The 17,287-nt window shown below is 34.5% G+C and overlaps 1 protein-coding gene across 3 annotated transcripts; it reads right to left on the bottom strand.

Moving 5' to 3' along the window:
- Window positions 1-3,317: 3,317 nt before the first annotated feature.
- LOC119638269 (retinol-binding protein pinta-like) lies at window positions 3,318-11,435 on the bottom strand. 3 transcript variants are annotated; one of them, XM_038034947.1, is made up of 4 exons: window positions 10,955-11,435; window positions 4,421-4,761; window positions 3,974-4,346; window positions 3,318-3,913 (listed from the first exon to the last, which is right to left on the bottom strand). In XM_038034947.1, exons 2-4 carry the CDS (start codon window positions 4,747-4,749, stop codon window positions 3,656-3,658), a joined length of 960 nt encoding a protein of 319 aa, XP_037890875.1. In that variant the 5' UTR covers window positions 4,750-4,761; window positions 10,955-11,435; the 3' UTR covers window positions 3,318-3,655. The 3 variants fall into 3 exon arrangements, with proteins under 3 accessions (XP_037890875.1, XP_037890877.1, XP_037890878.1); XM_038034949.1 differs by lacking the exon at window positions 10,955-11,435 and adding an exon at window positions 5,032-5,197; XM_038034950.1 differs by lacking the exon at window positions 10,955-11,435 and having other exon boundaries at window positions 4,421-5,008.
- Between the last annotated feature and the right edge of the window lie 5,852 nt (window positions 11,436-17,287).

Genomic DNA, 17,287 nt, shown 5'->3' with positions numbered 1-17,287 from the left:
GCTTAATTTAGTTCGATACTTAAAAAAAAAATGTTACTCACTTTTACCAAATTTGCTTTTTTCTTCACATTCACAAATTTAATTTCGGGCTCGCTTTAATTTTTTAAATTTTTGAATTAACAATTCATTTTCTAAGAACTGTTTATCTTTTTCTGTTGCAGCAGTGTTGTCATAGCAGACTACAGACGTATTTGGTGCGTGTGATGTCGATGAGAGGAGCACAACATTTTTTTTGTTCTTGGAAACAGAAATGTTCTCACTTTATGCTTGTGTTTTAAATGTATGTTTTGACCGCTTCATCCTATTTTCAGAACTGTTAACTTGTCCGTAAGAAGAATTTTTGGAAGCGAGATATTTTTTAGTGCACAAATCCATAAAGGTGGAAGGACAGACATGCATAAATCAACTCAGAATTTAATACTGCTCGGGAACATGTATAGTCTACAAAGTCTCTGGCGCTTTTTTCCGAGTGCTACAAACATTTCGAAAAAGCGTAAGTACATTCAATTTTCTTTTGCGCCTACAAAAAAACTTCGTCTCCTTCTCGGTCGAGAGATTAAAGGAACAGGTATGATGTGCACCAAGTAATAATTTTAAATTCATAGGAAGATTCTAAATACAGTTCGTGAAGTGCTATCAAAATTAGTTTATCATTCTCTAACCCAAAACATCATTTGAAAAGGAAAAAACAATTTTATTTGTTTCTTAACACCCTTAATATACTCATTATCCCATTTAATCATTTCGTTTAACTATTTATTTAATTTTTTATCCCATTCATCAATGGTTTCCGCAACGTTTCCATTTTCGGCATATTATCAAACCTTTGATTGGGGCATAGTCGTCCTCGAGCATCAAGATATCAACAACAACTCAAGATATCCATGACAACTCATTCATACCATATTTCTTGATCGGAAATACACCATTGCGGATAGGCGTGGGCCATTATCAAGTAACAGAATCGCTGAAAACAAATAAATACTGAAAGCAATACCTATGAAATTTTTTTCAGAATGAAGTGTAATCGATTATTTTACTTACCCCAAACGAAATATATCGCGAAATCAGTCCATGTCTGCATCATTTTCACTAAACATCGCCCGAAATTTTCTTTTCCATATGTGGTGAGCATTAAGTTCGACGGCGAAGAAAGTCGTTTTATGGAAAGCATATGAACTCAAGGGAATCTTATTTCGACCTCACGCCATCAAAGGTTAAGTACGAGTCGTCATGAGACAATGACGCGTCATTTTTAGTACTCTACTTGAGAACAAAACGATCCTTAACAAGGGAACTAAATTTACGCATTTCGACCGCGCCAGCTCAGGCTTTGGAATCTCTCCCACATAAAGGATCCCGTAGAAAACGTGCCCTTTTACGGGAAAAAGATACAAAATTTTAATATTTTATAACGATAATAATTAAAAAATCCTACTGGGCGGTGTGGTGTGGAGGATTGAAAGTCTGCCTCGCCCGTTTTATTAATATTATTAGTGGCCTTTTTTTGGATAGACGGAAAATGTCAAAAGCATAACGTGTGGAACTTCATACATCATGCCTTAGTTCTCATAATGCCGCTATTAGATATGCTTTCACATTATTAATAACATTTATTGTTTCACATTCAATTCATTAAAAAATTAAAAAAAAAAAATCCAAGTTTGCCATATTTCAGCTCTCTTCGCTACTGCTGTACCCTGGTAACGACTTTGGTTGTTTTTGAGTTCAGTGCATTCGTCTTAAATTGGTCCCGACTGATGTGCCATTACACGATTTTGTAGGTGCGGTTGCCTTTACGGCACCTATGGTTATCTATACAAATGGGGAAGCTTTATGAGTCCATCGTTTCTAAACCCTATTCTGGCTTAGAACGCTCTTCCCAGACTTGACAGATTTTAATGGTATGGGGTCTTTGAACAGCATTATTCCGAAGCAACTAACGGAATACTGCTAGCCCTATAACGTCCACTCATATTCATTACAGGTTAAACCATATAGTATCAAAGCTCCTGCGAAATATTGGGATAAAGCAATTTAATAGTAATGCCGATGCGGTTCATTGTGGTTTCCTTTATTTGATAATTAATGCCTTCGAGCAGATCTCTTTTGCCAGTAGCATCCACACAGCTTCGAAAGAGCTGCTTATTGTATTGCGCCCTAAATTTGTTCGTCATCTTCATGAACGAAGTGATGAACGATCAACATTGCTATCGGCTAGTCCGTGTACCGGGTGGTGCTTGGGACCACGTTTCCGCTATGCAACGTCGATTGATGCACCAACAAAGGATACAACTTCATGCTTTGCGCCTAAAGTTGACTTTTTGCTGTAGAAGCTGACTTGTATGTTGGTTGACTCGGCTTCGATAGAGATAGCTTTAGTTTGGTCTTTCGAAATTTCAACGTAACTGTTGATGAGTATGAAATAAATGATTGAAATGAATAGGCGAACTTTAATTTACACGGTATGTTCATTATGAACGCAGTCTTAGCGAAATTATTGAATACTCGGGAAATTAAAAGATTTTCTTAAAATATCATTGTTTTCTACACTAATTTTGTTTAGGTGTATATGAAATTCCTTATTAAATGAAATTAAATCAAAGCACGCCACCTATGATTTAAAATATCAGTACATTTTCGCGTTTTTAAGAGATTGGTAACCCAATCCGCGTTTAAAGAACGTTACTTAAAAATTATAAATTAGTTTTTATGCTATTGTCGGGAATCTTTAAAATAGACTAAAGCGAATCTTTTAAGGACTTACAATTCACGGTGCGCGTAATCGCAGATCTCTGTTATTGTTTCACCATTTAGAAGTTAAACAACGGAATTCTTTCCCCTCATAAAAATTGATATCCCAACCATCTTTGCCCAATTTTGAACATCTTTATGTTTCAAAAGAGCTTAGTGTAGCATTCTAACTTGCTTTGTCTTTTATTGCCGCGAGTCGCGGTTTTAAAATAAAGTCTCACCCGCATTTTCTAAAAGACTCATCAAATTGGGCGCTTAAAGCTATTGACAGGACGTGTTTTTCGAAACCATCTTACATTGATTTTAATCATTTTTGATTAAGAATATTAGACCTATGCTATAATTTCTTATAACCAAGATTACATACACTAAAGAGTCGCGCAAATCTGTTTGTTGTTAATTGCCCTAAGATACTGAGTCTTCGTAGCAATTCTCTGGCAATTATCCTGTTCGTGCGTTCAATATTAGCGTACTTTGTGATATATTCTTGTGCGTCTTCTGGTATAATATCTAAAAAATATCTTAACAAAATAGCAATTGAAATGAAAAGATATCTTGAAATTATTTAAAATTTTTCATTTTATTAAATGCAGGACAGACAATCATCAATGAATTTGTTCATTTGCCAAATCGATTAATAAAAAAAAGAGTATTTCGATTCTCGTTCTGTTTTTCAAATATGATTTTTTCTCAATTTAATTTCTCCCTACTCAGTCCTCAGCAGTTATACATTACCATTTCCTACATTCGTCTTTATTTGACAATGTGGTATTATAAATATAATATCAATAAATACTAACATTTGCTGACGTTTTACATCAAGTGTCCTGAACAGTGAATAAACTGCAATGATGACTTAACTATTGTCCATTCCTAAGTGCCAAATAAGACGGATGTAAACTTAATCAATATCTAACTTTCTAAACGACCCCTCAATACCGAAGTGGCTTTCATAGTCGTATTTGACATTACACTCGCGTAATTTCTCCTCCGTACCGTAGTGACGTTCATTCAAAAAATAATCACGATATTTTAATAATTTCGTTTCCATACGCTTAATGATGTCATTTATTGTGCCATTAGTACCGCCATATTCCTCCGGTAAATAGGCGGCCGGCACAAAATCATAGATAACATCTATCGAAGAACTGACAGTTATCTGTGGGCGATTCAATTTGTTTAACTTGGATTATTTAAGTAATTTATATATCGGACTTACCCTATTTTTCATCTTTTCAGGGAAGAAAGCTTTCATTGTATTGAAACCTTTTTCAAATGATAGGGGTACATTTATGAAGCACGTACCCTTCTGGCGCATGGGCATAGCTTCATCAGCAAATATTGAAAACTTGCGAACCAAGTCCGGCGGCAAATGGAAAAGATGTGAACCGGTTACACCGATCATATCCATTATTTCCAAATAACCGCAAACAGTGGAATTGTCGTCTTCAATCATCATGATTTCCCCGAACATTGAACCCACTCGTATAATATCGGCAAATTTATATTTATTAATATCGTAAGCTGTCGATCTTATAATAGTCACACAAGGTCTGCTTTCATCGGGCGGTAACGGTATTTGTAAAATTACCCTTAAAATAAATTTTAAATATATATTTTTTTTTTAATCGTAATGTTTCATTTTACAGAGTTGGCTTACTCATACCCCATTCTAACAATTTCCAATACTAAAGGATCGTCCGATTGGCGCTGTTCATTAAATACTTCAGGTATAGCTGCTTTCAAAGTGTAGTAACGATCAATTTTCTGCTTAGTCCTTTCTAAGCTAAATTTTGAGCCTCTTAGAAAGGCTAAAAGAAACTGATCATTGGTTCGAGCTTTTAAATGCGGTTGACTCCAAATCCAACGTCTCAATATGAGCAGGTCTTCCGCTAAGCGAGCAGGATTCTCATTTAATTCTTTAATCGCTACGTTTTCTAATGCCGGTGATAAAGGCCTTATGACGGGTGGAGCTTCAATATGAATAGGATCCATAATCACAAAATTCTGAAAATATATTTTGCTCTACTAAGCTATCTTAAGCTTTCCGTGCAAATTACATAAATCTAGTGGCTCTACTAACGTAAATCTAGTGCATATCATATGTATAATTGTTATTGTACAAATGACGCCACAAGATAATTAGGCCGTTCGTTTATATTGTGGTCACTTAATGCCAGCGTAAGCCAATTAGTGGCTTACTATTCAATTTCGACAATTGCTTAATCCGCATTAGCCAAAGTAAATATTATTCATTGTTGTTTTTGTTTTTCTTACCTTTTGATGATCTTTTAATGCAGCAAACTAACGTAATGTACATATTGGCATTGATTATAGCCTTAAGTCGAACAAAAGAAACAATGAAATGATTGAAATGCGAAGGGTGCTCAGGTCGTACATGAAGAAAAAGAAATGTCATACTCAAGAAATGCCGGGTGTTGTTATTGTTTAAATGAAAGAGAAAATTTATGTATTTGTCGTCAATGAAAATTGTAAGTAACAGTAAAAGTTGGATTTATGCAGCATGAAAATTAATGTCGCTCATATGATCGCTTGAAGGTCTCCGTTGGGAAACAAAACTTTCCGATAACTTTTCGAAAACATCAATATCAATAAAAGCTAACTCACATTCTTAATAGTTAACATTGAATTTTACTTTGCTTTGTTTCTACACCCTACGCCGCTTTTATTACGAGCGCTTATTAAATTTGTACAGATCTATGCGACATCCGGGAGGACTTTCACCTTTGTTTTTGAATACCTTGTGAAGAGAGTGCCTTCCAAGTGAGCATTTTGCGGGGATAACCAGTAATCATGCAAGAAACGAACTTTGTCTTTAATCTTTGCACTCGAATTCATTCGGCTTTTTTTTGTTTGGTTGACTAACTAATTTGATTACGGGCCAAGTCCGAGGGATATGGTAAAATCATAACAACCTAAAGCAATACATTAACTTTGTAGTCTTGCGTGCCCAAAAGGACTTTAGAATCATTTTCTGAATCTAGTTGAGACCACCTTTTATACGTTTCTTGCAAATTAGTTAAGACGGTAGTGGTAAGTAAAAAAAAAATTGGGACCGCAAAGTTTGTCTGCATCTCTATCAGCCCACATGATCTTGTGTCCATCCAATATTCATCTAATAACTTTCGAGGCGTTTCAAATAAATTTAACATACTGACAAGTTTTGATTTAAAAACGAACGCTGTTGAAAATAATAATAATTGGTCCAAGTCACTTTTATAGCTCCATCTAAAGGCGTCTTTTGAATTATATATGTAGATCATGCAATGAAAACGTTTTCCATTCGTAATATTTCTCGATACGAATTGGTAAAACATTATATTTTAGCAGATTAAATTTGCATGGGACCGGACTGTTTTTGAGCCTTTTCCTATATAAATCTTTGTGCAATAAAAAAGCCTTTATATGATAACAGTATTAGTATTAGTATTTTATGATGAAAACTGATATTAGAAGTGTTTTTGGGCATATAAATTCACTTTGGTATGTTTGCCCCTGTAGATTTTTTCGCGGAGCTATCTAAACAAAATTTACAAGCATTCGTATGACTCCAAAATCTAACTTTTAACTTTTTGTAACTAAAATAGCTGAAGAACTATATTAAACCAAGCGATGTGGAAAATTAATAGTCACCCTTGTACAACGATTATGTTGATTGGGATGGGATCATTTCTTGAACCTCCTTTCATGTAAAAAGATTATCATTTGACATATAAACTCACATAGCTCTATTGTGCAACCAGCAAAAAAATTATAAGATATTTAACCGTCGACCATGTCCATGAGGTAGTGTTTTAATACAAACGAAAATAATTGTTAGATCACTACATCGTGCCGACCAAGTCGGCACAAGGCCTTTCGAAGCATTCAGCTGGCGAAATTTGCGGGCATGAAAATTAATTATTCATATTATAGCTGGGATAACAGAAAATATTAACCAGCTATTAGCTATTTTTTCGTAGAAAATTAAGTTTACTAAAACGATTTGCGATATTATTAGCGAACGGTATCGTTCGTGTTATGTTTCATATATGTGAAAAAGGAAAATAAAAAATGGAAAGTAATATCGTTGATTAAAAAAACAAAGCGAAGTTAGTCACTTTTCATTAGAGTTTGTGCGTCTCCGATAATCACGAATATGCTGGCACAAGCGCCAGCACGTTTATTTGCTGCCAACTTATTTCATTTGCAATGAACAAACATTGAGGTATGTTAGTATTATTATGCCGTCCCTAGCAGCCAAAAAGACCCAGGTCTCGTACGTCGGAAACTTCTGTATGTGTTGTAGCCATATCCATATATTCTTGTTAGTGGAAAATCATCAGGCGTCAATACAACCACGTAACTACATGCGTCCTCCTGTCTGCTCGTTAAAATAATGCATAAAATTTCGCCAGAAACATCAAACTTTGTCTAGTGCTCGTCAATAATCAAAAAAGTTCCGAAAAATTGATAATAACAAGCTTGGTATTATTTATTTATTTATTATTATATTTATATGGCAGACGTTGGCTAGTGCTGTTCTTGAATTTTTTCTGGAACGACCCACTTGTGTCCAGCACATGCCCATTGCGTTGTTTAAGTGATTTATGTTATTACACATGCCTTTCAGATTGTCTTTCTAACGATATACGCATGCCTTACAGTTAAGTAATATATTTTATATACAAACAGAAGATCGGAAATAATGACCTACACCACTTATTGTACAAGGTATATTAACTTTGTGCGGGCCTACTTAACACGCAAAAGATGTTAAAATGGATTTACCTTTTGTTATATATCATTTTCTGAATCGATGTAAGAGTGTCTGTCCGTGGATATTTGTCACAATTTTTGAGATATTTTGGTGAAAGTTGGTACACGGACATGTTTTGATCCAAGGGCGAACGCTATTGAAAATGGTTTGGATCGGTTCACTTTTTCGACCACTTTTCATATAACGCCTATTTTGGGAAGTCGTTATATGACGAGGGACTAAATAGTAGTATTGTGTCATTCTAAATTAGTGCGAAAACTTTGGACCGGCTGAAGCAATTTCCTGAACTTCCTCTTATATAACGAAAAGCGAAGCTCATATGACAAAAACACATCTCAATAGTAATTTTAGATAAAAAAATTAATTTAACCATCACGGCTTATTTTTTTAATCTTACTTTATATAAGGATTTCAAATAATGCTTTATTGAGCAGAAAAGTCTAAATGTAATTATGTTATGATGAAAATTTACCTACAATAGTAACTTGATATAAAAATCGATTTCACAAAATTTGCACCACATGCGCCTGTTTTCGGATCTTACCCTACATAAACGTTTGCATGAAAATTGTTGTTTTTTAGTGCAGATAAGTTCTAACATTTTATAATGAAAATTGATCCATAATAGTAGTTTGATGTAAAAATTAATTGTCCTGAATTTTGAATACCCCAATTATTGAATCAGTCGAGCACAACCGCATAGTAAGTTTCTAGAAAAAAAGGGTGTAATTTTTGTATTCTATGCAAATATAAGAATAATGTGGTGCAGGATATTTAATAGTCGCACTAGCCGAACTATGGTGTTTTCACGTGTTTCAATCTGAACTCTTGAAGTTAAACGTCACAAATTTTTACGGCATATATTTCTTGAGTGCCAGCGAAAGAAGTGAGTGAAGGTTTTTAATCGATTCGATTCAAGCCGGGATACACGTTTCTCTTTCACGTTTTTTGTTTTTCTACTTTGATAATTAACACGTGATAAAGCTGTATGCGCTCTCGGTATTTTCACTACCGCAGTCAAGCAGATACGTATTGGCTTTAAGATCATTTGTTGGCATACGCACCAAATCAACTGTCACACGTTATATTTATACACTCTTCTTAGTGCCAGTGGCAATGTTTATAAAGCAAACAACAGAATTTTAAAAATTGTTTTCTTATTCAGTCAGGCAATGTTTTAAATATTCTACACCACTTCTCCGACTATAGTCACAAAATGACTTTTCAAAATGAGATATTATATGGAAAATGCTCGAAGAAGTGGACCCACCTAATCATTTTGAATAGTGTTCGTCCTTGGCCCAAAACATGTCCGTGTACCAAATTTCATCAAAACATCTCAAAAATTGCGATCTGTAGGTTGAACCCAACAAAAGACAAGACAAGTCTATCGGTACAATAAAAGGTGGGTCTATTTCAAGTCCTTCTGTGTGTTACGTGGTGTACGTCTTAATAACGTATCGGTTGAAAAATACTGATATTGATGTCTATGTGACGTCTCTAACAAGAAATCTACACTACTTTCAAAAAATGCGAACGCACAAGTGATGCCAGTTAAAGTTTCATGTCCTTTTAAGTGTTTTTTAACGAATCACAGCGGCTGTAGTGACAATGCTTTTGCTATCAAAAATTTGGGAATTTTATGTCTTGGATAAACACCAGTTTTTCAGTGCAAAATCTACCATACACACTCAGGATTAGCTTGAAAAGTTTTTTGGCCTTCTTCGTCGAAAGTCACAGCTTATGTTTGTGCGAACAGCATCGACACTGGGAGGTAAACAGGAATGAAAAACTTAACTTTCGCGATTGTATGCAGCTGTTTGGCAAAAACGACTAAATACAAAATCGAAAGTTACTTTCAGCTGCGTGATCATCCGCCTGAACACAGATAGAGTTACACGAGAAAACTTCAAAAAAAAATTCTCCAGAGTACTCTCCATAATACAAAAGTGAAGTTGCAAGTGGTGTCGCAAAAATATCAAAAGGCAAAGTAATGGCTAAGAATAAAGGCCTGACCAAGCTCTTCCCCAAATGAGTTTAGCCGAACTCATGCGACTATTGCTAAGCACAGCCAAGACTTAGCTCAGACTTAGCTCTTATTATATTATATTTGCTTGCGAATCTCGTGAGATGGCTCCAGCACACATTTGAACAAAATTGTTGAGGAAACTAAAGCACATTTCAAGGATTTTGACCTTGTTGATTAACAAAGTCGCATTTTACAAAACAACAAAATGTTGTTTCTGACTCAATATTGACCAGGGCACTATGTTCGCCTAGCTTCTTCAACATTTTACATTATTCGAAATTATACATATATTTCGCGAAATTTCTGATTATGAGTCGGCAACTGCGGTATGTCTCAGAACACATGATAAAATTTTCTTCGCTTTCGTCACATGTTGTCAACCGCAATGAATGATGAATTTTCCGATCAATAAGGGTTCCAATAAAGAGCGAAGAGAAGAGAGGTTCAAAAGCATATCGAATTTCACGTTGATCTAAAATATATTCCGATATATTACTCTGACGATTCGCAAAAGGCAATAACAAAATTGTTATACCTCACCGCTATACTTTCACCGATGGTGCGGGCTTATACGGCCAGCTCTTCATAACCTTTACCTTTACGGTGCGAATAACGTACGAGAGCTTTTATATTTAATATAACATTTGCGTTTGGCTTCAATTTTTACTTTTTTTATCTTTTGACCATCAAATGAAGAGGGAACGAACTCGAATGACTCGACTCAGAATTTCAAGTTTATCTATACTGTGTATACACTTTGTAGCTCTTGTGATTCACATTCCAAAGCCTCACAAAAGAAACGACGAATTTGTGACTCTTCTATCATCCGCGTAGAAACGCTGTTTGAAAAACCCAACAATTTTTTTACTAGCAACGCAAGTAAACTGACCAGAATAATTTTAAGTGGTCGTAGAAATGTTTTCTTTCGTATTTTCTTTTACCTTTTGATGAATATGGCAATGGAGTTCGTCAGGACCGCTTTATACCGCAATTTTAAATCGCTGCATACCATATTTTAGACTAACATTTGCTGTACGCTGCAACTTTGCAAAGATCATTTTCTTGTTTGATTGTAGACGTTTGGGTACATGATTTACTAAATCAAACCCTAGAAATGTAAAGCTTACAGTTTTCTTGAAGAATTCTTATTACCGATAAACGATAAATGAGGCGGACTAGGCTTTCTTTTTGGCGCTTCGCTTAATTCGTCCGATGTAACAAACACACAAACTAAAGTGAGATTATTGCACTTTTATCCTTCATAGAGCCAATTTTTATACGTTTACCTTAGATGAAAGGTAACCAAGTTTCGCTCCGAAGCTATTATAATTTTCTTACCTGTTTTTGACGTTTTTCTTTTTATTTGCTTTTATTTTATTTTGTATAATTACCTCGGTGGTTGACGTTAGACGAATATTATATTAGTACTATCTTTTTTATTACCAAAAAACTTTCTCATGCACTTGATAAGTAAGTGTTCGTTCACGTTGAACATTCGTAAACAACTGTTTGTTGTGTGATATGATTTTCTTGCGTAAACACAACCGAGTCTACATTAGCCTCCGGTTTGTTTTGTGTAATTTTCTTTTCATTTACTTTTTGTCAGTTGCACATGTGCCAGAGAAGCAAAGTTAAACTACAATCATTCATTGATAAACGGACGGATACGTTAGCCAAGTAATAAACGCGCAAACACACAAGATAAGTGACTTTGCTTTGGTTTTTTTCTTCCAATAAATGGAAATAAATTTTAAATTAAATTTTTGTTTTCTCTTGAATAATCACTCAGCCATTATTTTGTTCCATTTTTCTACTGTCTTTCCCATTTAGCGAATTAAATGTTTTATTGAAGTCAATGCAGTCAGAGACCAATTGCTATGCTTTTTTTCTCTTTTTTTTTTTTAATTTATTTATACACATTATTGCGGTTTATTGATCTTATTACAAATTGATTATCCTCTGCAGTGCATGTCGCATTGAACTAAATACAGTTACTACTACAATAAACAATCATTACTGAATACAAAGTGTTAATTACTTTATTTATTGATTTGAAAGAAAAAACAAAGTAACAACAGAAAGTCTTAGTTTAGTACAAACTGTTGCTTATTCTCATATCCAAATACTATAAAATCAGTTTAAAGCGAAAGATTTACACGATGAAGCACAACGTGTGTTGTCAAAAGAGTATTTGGGATTTAAAAGACTTTTTCTTCACCTAATCAGTCAAATTTACGTGACCTGGCTGATCAAGATTTATATGACAGATAATTCAACCTAATACTATATGATTTGTTTCTTAGTTAAATATCAAGATTTATGTGACGAACACTTTTCAAGTATATTTTTGTAGACAATTTTTACAAGTTGCATAAATTTTCGTTTTTTTAATGGCATTTAACGATTTGATTTACCTATCACGAGATGATGGTTTGAAAGTAGTCCTACGTATAGTTGGCACTTGGTCCATAACGTTTGATGAACTTTGTCACAAGAATGCAAATACTTGCGTAAATCAGAATGAAAAGCACTTAAAGTGTTTAAGTGCAAAGCTCACACAAGCTAAAGAGTGCAAGATAAATACGAACGCCACTAGTGACTGGAGCTTTCATCAAAAGCGGGACTTAGCTTACAATTCCATAAAAGCAACAGTTTTCGATATCTATTCCATCCACTTTTTCGATAAGATATACCTACTGATTCGCCAATTGTGAGCAATTTCCCGATCTCTCCGCAAAATCACCGCTTGTAATAAACGGTGCCACAAACTTTTTCGATTATTTAATGCTTAATGCCTGCAAGATATTTACAATTTAGGTACAAAGTCATTGCACGACAACTTATTTCTCTTATATGCTGCTTTGAAAAATTACGTGTTTTAAAATTACATTTGCCGAGTGTATCGCGTGTAAAAGTCTAATTAAATTTTCTTATTTATGTTAACGGGACATACTGATTTCATCATAACGTTTGTTAGATTTGCTTTTAGTTTACGTATTAAGATTAGATTTACAACTTTTCTGTAGGCCATTCCACGCCAAGTTGTTATGTCCCATTTGAGGTACATCTTAACCAATACAATAACTGTGAATAATCCAATTTTTATTTTGACTTTGTGGGGAAACGTGTTAGTAGAATTGAAATTTATCTAAAACAAAATCAAAAAACGCATTAAAAATAAAATGCATAAGAGAGGCGTAGCACGTGAATACGATTTCCATTTTATACAAGTAACCGAACCTCAATGTATACAGTGCATGACAAAACGACGTAACGACTGAATGGATCTTCGTTGCATCTTGCCATCAAAACATCATGCACAAGCTAATGGTATTAAAAGATTTAGCTTAAGCCGAATGCATTTTCTTTCTTTTCTCTAAAATAGTTGATTAAAATTTCATTTTACTCTCTAAATAGTTACTCTTAACGTAAATTTGCGTCGCTACGAATAACAGGAATGTGCTAAAACCATCATTTAGGAGCAAAAAAATGACTTTCAACCAAATAATTATACGCCTGCTTTACAAAATATAATGAAAAAACACAATATTGTTAAAATCATAAAGTTCCGGCTACCGGCATAAATCTTTCAGACTTAACTCTATATATATATATATATATATATATATACACGCAGATGTATTTGCTAAATAATACTGTTTGCGTATAAGTGAAATATAATGAATGAAACGATACATAAAACTCTCATATCATTGGAAAAAGTTTAATAAAATATCAGACAAATTACTTAATATCGTTAGCGGATATATTTTTTTTTATTCCGGTGTACGTATCTACATACCTATGATATTGTTTATGGAGTAAGTTTGCAAGTTTTTTCTTAAAGAACGCAGTGGCAGCGCAGCGACCATTAGTAAACTAGCACGCAACCACTTTCGCTCCATCTTTTATGAGTTGTTGATCGTCATTATCTCGTCCTAAGCCTCCCGTCTTCGAAGCTTGAGACGTCGCGTTTGTGTAGGTTTGCTCCGTGGGGCACAAAACCGGTGCATTCCATTTATCTTTCCCATCAGCATAGCTGTCATTGCGTTAAATGGTATATAATTTCTACCTCCAGAGATCTAGTAAGCAAATTTCTCATAGATGTCCAAGCCGACGAGCCGAAAGCAGTGTGCTCTGCATCCTCATGTATGCTTAGACATAATGTTTGCATGTATGTGTGTATCTACAACTATATACATATATACATATCATTGTTATTAGTATAGATTATACATCGATGTACATTTATGTTATTATTATTATATACTCAATATTATTATTATTTAGTCACAATAACATTTTACATAAATTACGGTAATACTTTAGCGCGTTCCCTCAAAACAAGTCTATAAAACAAGACTATTTATTATTATTAATATTCGACAAAATGAATACAGGCACGAAAATTATATTCGGCAGTGACCGAATATTTATGAGAAGAACTACATTTTCTTATTCTATAATATTGAGTGGGCGTGGCTAATTTTTTTTTATTTTCAGTTTAAAATAGGAAACTTTAATGCATTTTTGTTGTACTTTATGAGTAATAAGCAAGAAACGCGGAACAAAATTGTTCAAAGTTTTTTTATATAGACATTTGGGCGCTATATGGACGTGCTCTTTGAAAAGGTCGGGTTCATATTCTATTGCAAGTTTATAGGCGATATCCTCGTTTCTGCAAACGAGAATACGTTTACCACAGACATTGCACGATTGGGCAGACGGGCAGATAAACGAACGGAAGTGCTTAAGCGCATTCCGAATTTGAAACTGGTCAAGGATTAATATACTTTATGGAGGTTCTGAAACTTGCTTCTGTGCGTTATGGAGGTTGTGAAAAAAAATGAAATTATGACAAACTATTAAATTTAGTAGGCGTGACCGATTTTTGCCATTTTGTACAGCTTCGCCCTTAGAATATGTATTCAAAATTTTTAAAACCTTACCTACTGTAGTTTATAAGCAATGAGCAAGAAAATAATTTTCATTCCTTTTGAAAAGCAGAGGTGGCCTCATTTAACATAATACTGTTCGCGTGTCCTTCGACCGATTTTTCCAATTTTAAATACCAAGACAATGTTCGCGGACTTAAATTTCAGTGCGGTGGAGTATACTTGTTTGTAGCTATAACGAGTATTCAGTCACTGTCTGAAGCTTCCCGTTGAGAGTTCCAAACGTTTTGGCAAAATGAATATACCCAGCAGGTGGTGGCTTTAATAAATTATATCATATACCACCGCAAACTGTGTTTATTTATTATACATCGTACATAAAATAAACAAGCAAGAACATAAGTCGGGTAAGCCCGCCATTAAATGCCTTACAACACATTGTCTAACACAATTATTATTTTTATTATAGACCACAAAAATTATATCTTGTTTATATATAAAGTCATATTTTTCATGTTCGTAGTTCTGGGGAAGCAGGCCAAAAACGCAACTTAAAGTAGTGCAAGTTTAATCCTTACATCAGGCAGAATCTAAAAACAGGCGTAGATGGTTCAAGTTTTGTGGATTTCATAAACGCTAATAAGCGAGAAACGGCGTCTCTTACGAAAACAGTCTTAACAAATGCCTACGTGCGCTATTCATTTCTTTTGCGGGGTATTCGCCAATGTCGCCAGCAAAGAGCTTTCGTCTCGGGGGTAAATGATTTTAAATCATTATTAAAAATATAATTAAAGAGAACTTATTTCTTCCTGTTTTATTAATTATTCTAATTAATAGCCCGAGCGCGGAGCCAACTGCAGGCGAAAGATTTTGTAGTCAACAAAATGTGTGACGGTGTCCACGCGCATTTCGCGGTCAGAAAGAGAAACTGATACTGCTGGGCCCACCCAATCTTAATGAAAGCAATGTTAGCACTGTATTATTTCCGAAACACCTTAACGCAGCGAGGGTGAAGTTTTCAAAAATGAATTTTTTTTTTATAATAAAAAAAATGATTTACTAAAGAAATCACCCAATTCGTAAATCAATTCGTACAATTAAGATAATTGCACTCCGCGTCTACACCTCGCTCCAGAGAAAATTTTTATTGCGGGGAAAGAATTTAACACTACGGATGCAATGCAAAGTAAGGCAATGATTAAAAATGATAAACATTTCAAAAATAGTTAGAGGGCATAAGATCGTTATTTTGATTGGTTAAAGATAGCGCTTGCAACCTTTTTCGAGACATAATCGAGGCTGGATATAAGTACTTACTATGTCTATCTCTTTGTAGCATTGTCAGCAAATCTCTTTTTCAATTTCACTCTCAATGTCACTTTCACTATAATTGTTCAAATCACAATCCTCAAACGCCTTACCCTGTGTATCATCCAAGATTTCAGTATTCATATTTATAATCTTCTGTTTTTCTAAGTCACTACCCCTGTCCATAAGAATAATACACTGACGTGAAGTTAGCCCACTGTGCGTAGCCCTTATTTTTATTTTTGCTAACCGGTCGGGTATCTTCACGCTTGCTTCGCTCTTCTGCTGAGATAATTGAACGATATTGAGAGAATAACTAAATGATGGGAAACACTAAACAAACATAAACAAAAAGAGAAATCACGTTAGGAATTTTCTCGAATTTTTTAGAATTCTTAGCCTTTTATGTGTACGGGAAGCGCATATTTGTAGGATTTTGGCGGTGATAAAGAAGAATTTAGTAATGAAATTAGGTTGTTCTGATAGCGTGGACCGTCCTTTAAAGTATATTAATACTCTGCACTTGCTTAATTTCATTAACATTTTTTATAATTAATTTAGTCTCTTATGTATACGGCGAGGGCGTATTTGGTGAAGTTAGGTCTTTTGACAGGTTTTACGTCTTTTCAACATGTATTTGTCATCTGTAGTTACGTGATGTCTGTCGATTTGGCTATTGCGCTTTTCAGTGTTTCTACCTAACTGTACATGAGAGCCAGTAACAACAACTTCGTCTTTTAGGTTGTGTTCGTAATTAAAGTGTACGTTGGTTTTATATGTGTTTTCTTCCTAATATTTTTTGATTTGAATACTAATTTCATTTTTGTTCACTTCGCAATAAACCGTAACTTAGCAGGGACACAAGCCTCTTCACTGCGGTAAGAGGACTTTGCTTCTTCTTTCAATTTTCTGCAAGTACGTTATCATCCCTTTCATTATCACTCTTGCCTTTCAATGTTTCTGCCAAGACTGCATCATTTTTGCAGCCAGGAGAATGTTTACAACAGATTTTGCGAAGACAGACAGACAGAAATCCTTAAATCGAATCAGGATTTGATGGTGAACCAGAATATATATAATTTGTAGTATCTCTGAAGCTGCCTTCGGACTATTTATGCCTACCAACCACTACGTTTTTGGTGTTCACTCAGTTCGTGTACATGTTTAAAACTAAAGAGGGTATCGACTCAATTATATGAAACTTATATATGTATTACGGTTTAACACAATCTTAAGGGCATATATTATTATTTATGATAATACAAAATATCGACAAGTTATCCATGATTTGGTAGAATTTTTCTATGATTTAAAGCTGAGCTTACCACATTTCTTAGCAGCAACCGAGAGACGAGAGTTGTAATGTTTTGATACTAGATATTGTTAACGGCGTAGCTCCTTTACGGTAGAACGTTTAATTTTAAAATTTACGATATGCCGTGCCGGACGACAAATGAAAATTAAAATAAGGTAAAAAAAAGAAGGATCTAACGAAACCCCTAGGGAACTCTCACGGTGCAA

Source organism: Glossina fuscipes, unplaced genomic scaffold (genome assembly GCF_014805625.2).
Source record: "Glossina fuscipes isolate IAEA_lab_2018 unplaced genomic scaffold, Yale_Gfus_2 86, whole genome shotgun sequence".
NCBI classification, from domain to species: domain Eukaryota; kingdom Metazoa; phylum Arthropoda; class Insecta; order Diptera; family Glossinidae; genus Glossina; species Glossina fuscipes.
The sequence above is the reverse complement of the archived record's forward strand: the minus strand, read 5'-3'. Positions and strand labels throughout refer to the sequence as shown.

Bases quoted from the DNA above. Each gene is read 5' to 3' on its own strand.
- LOC119638269 (XM_038034947.1), bottom strand. From the start codon at position 4,749: ATGGATCCTATTCATATTGAAGCTCCACCCGTCATAAGGCCTTTATCA. The intron at 4,347-4,420 runs GTATGAGTAAGC...ATTTATTTTAAG, and splicing joins TTGGAAATTGTTAGAATGGG to GGTAATTTTACAAATACCGT. The intron at 3,914-3,973 runs GTAAGTCCGATA...AATCGCCCACAG, and splicing joins CTGAAAAGATGAAAAATAGG to ATAACTGTCAGTTCTTCGAT.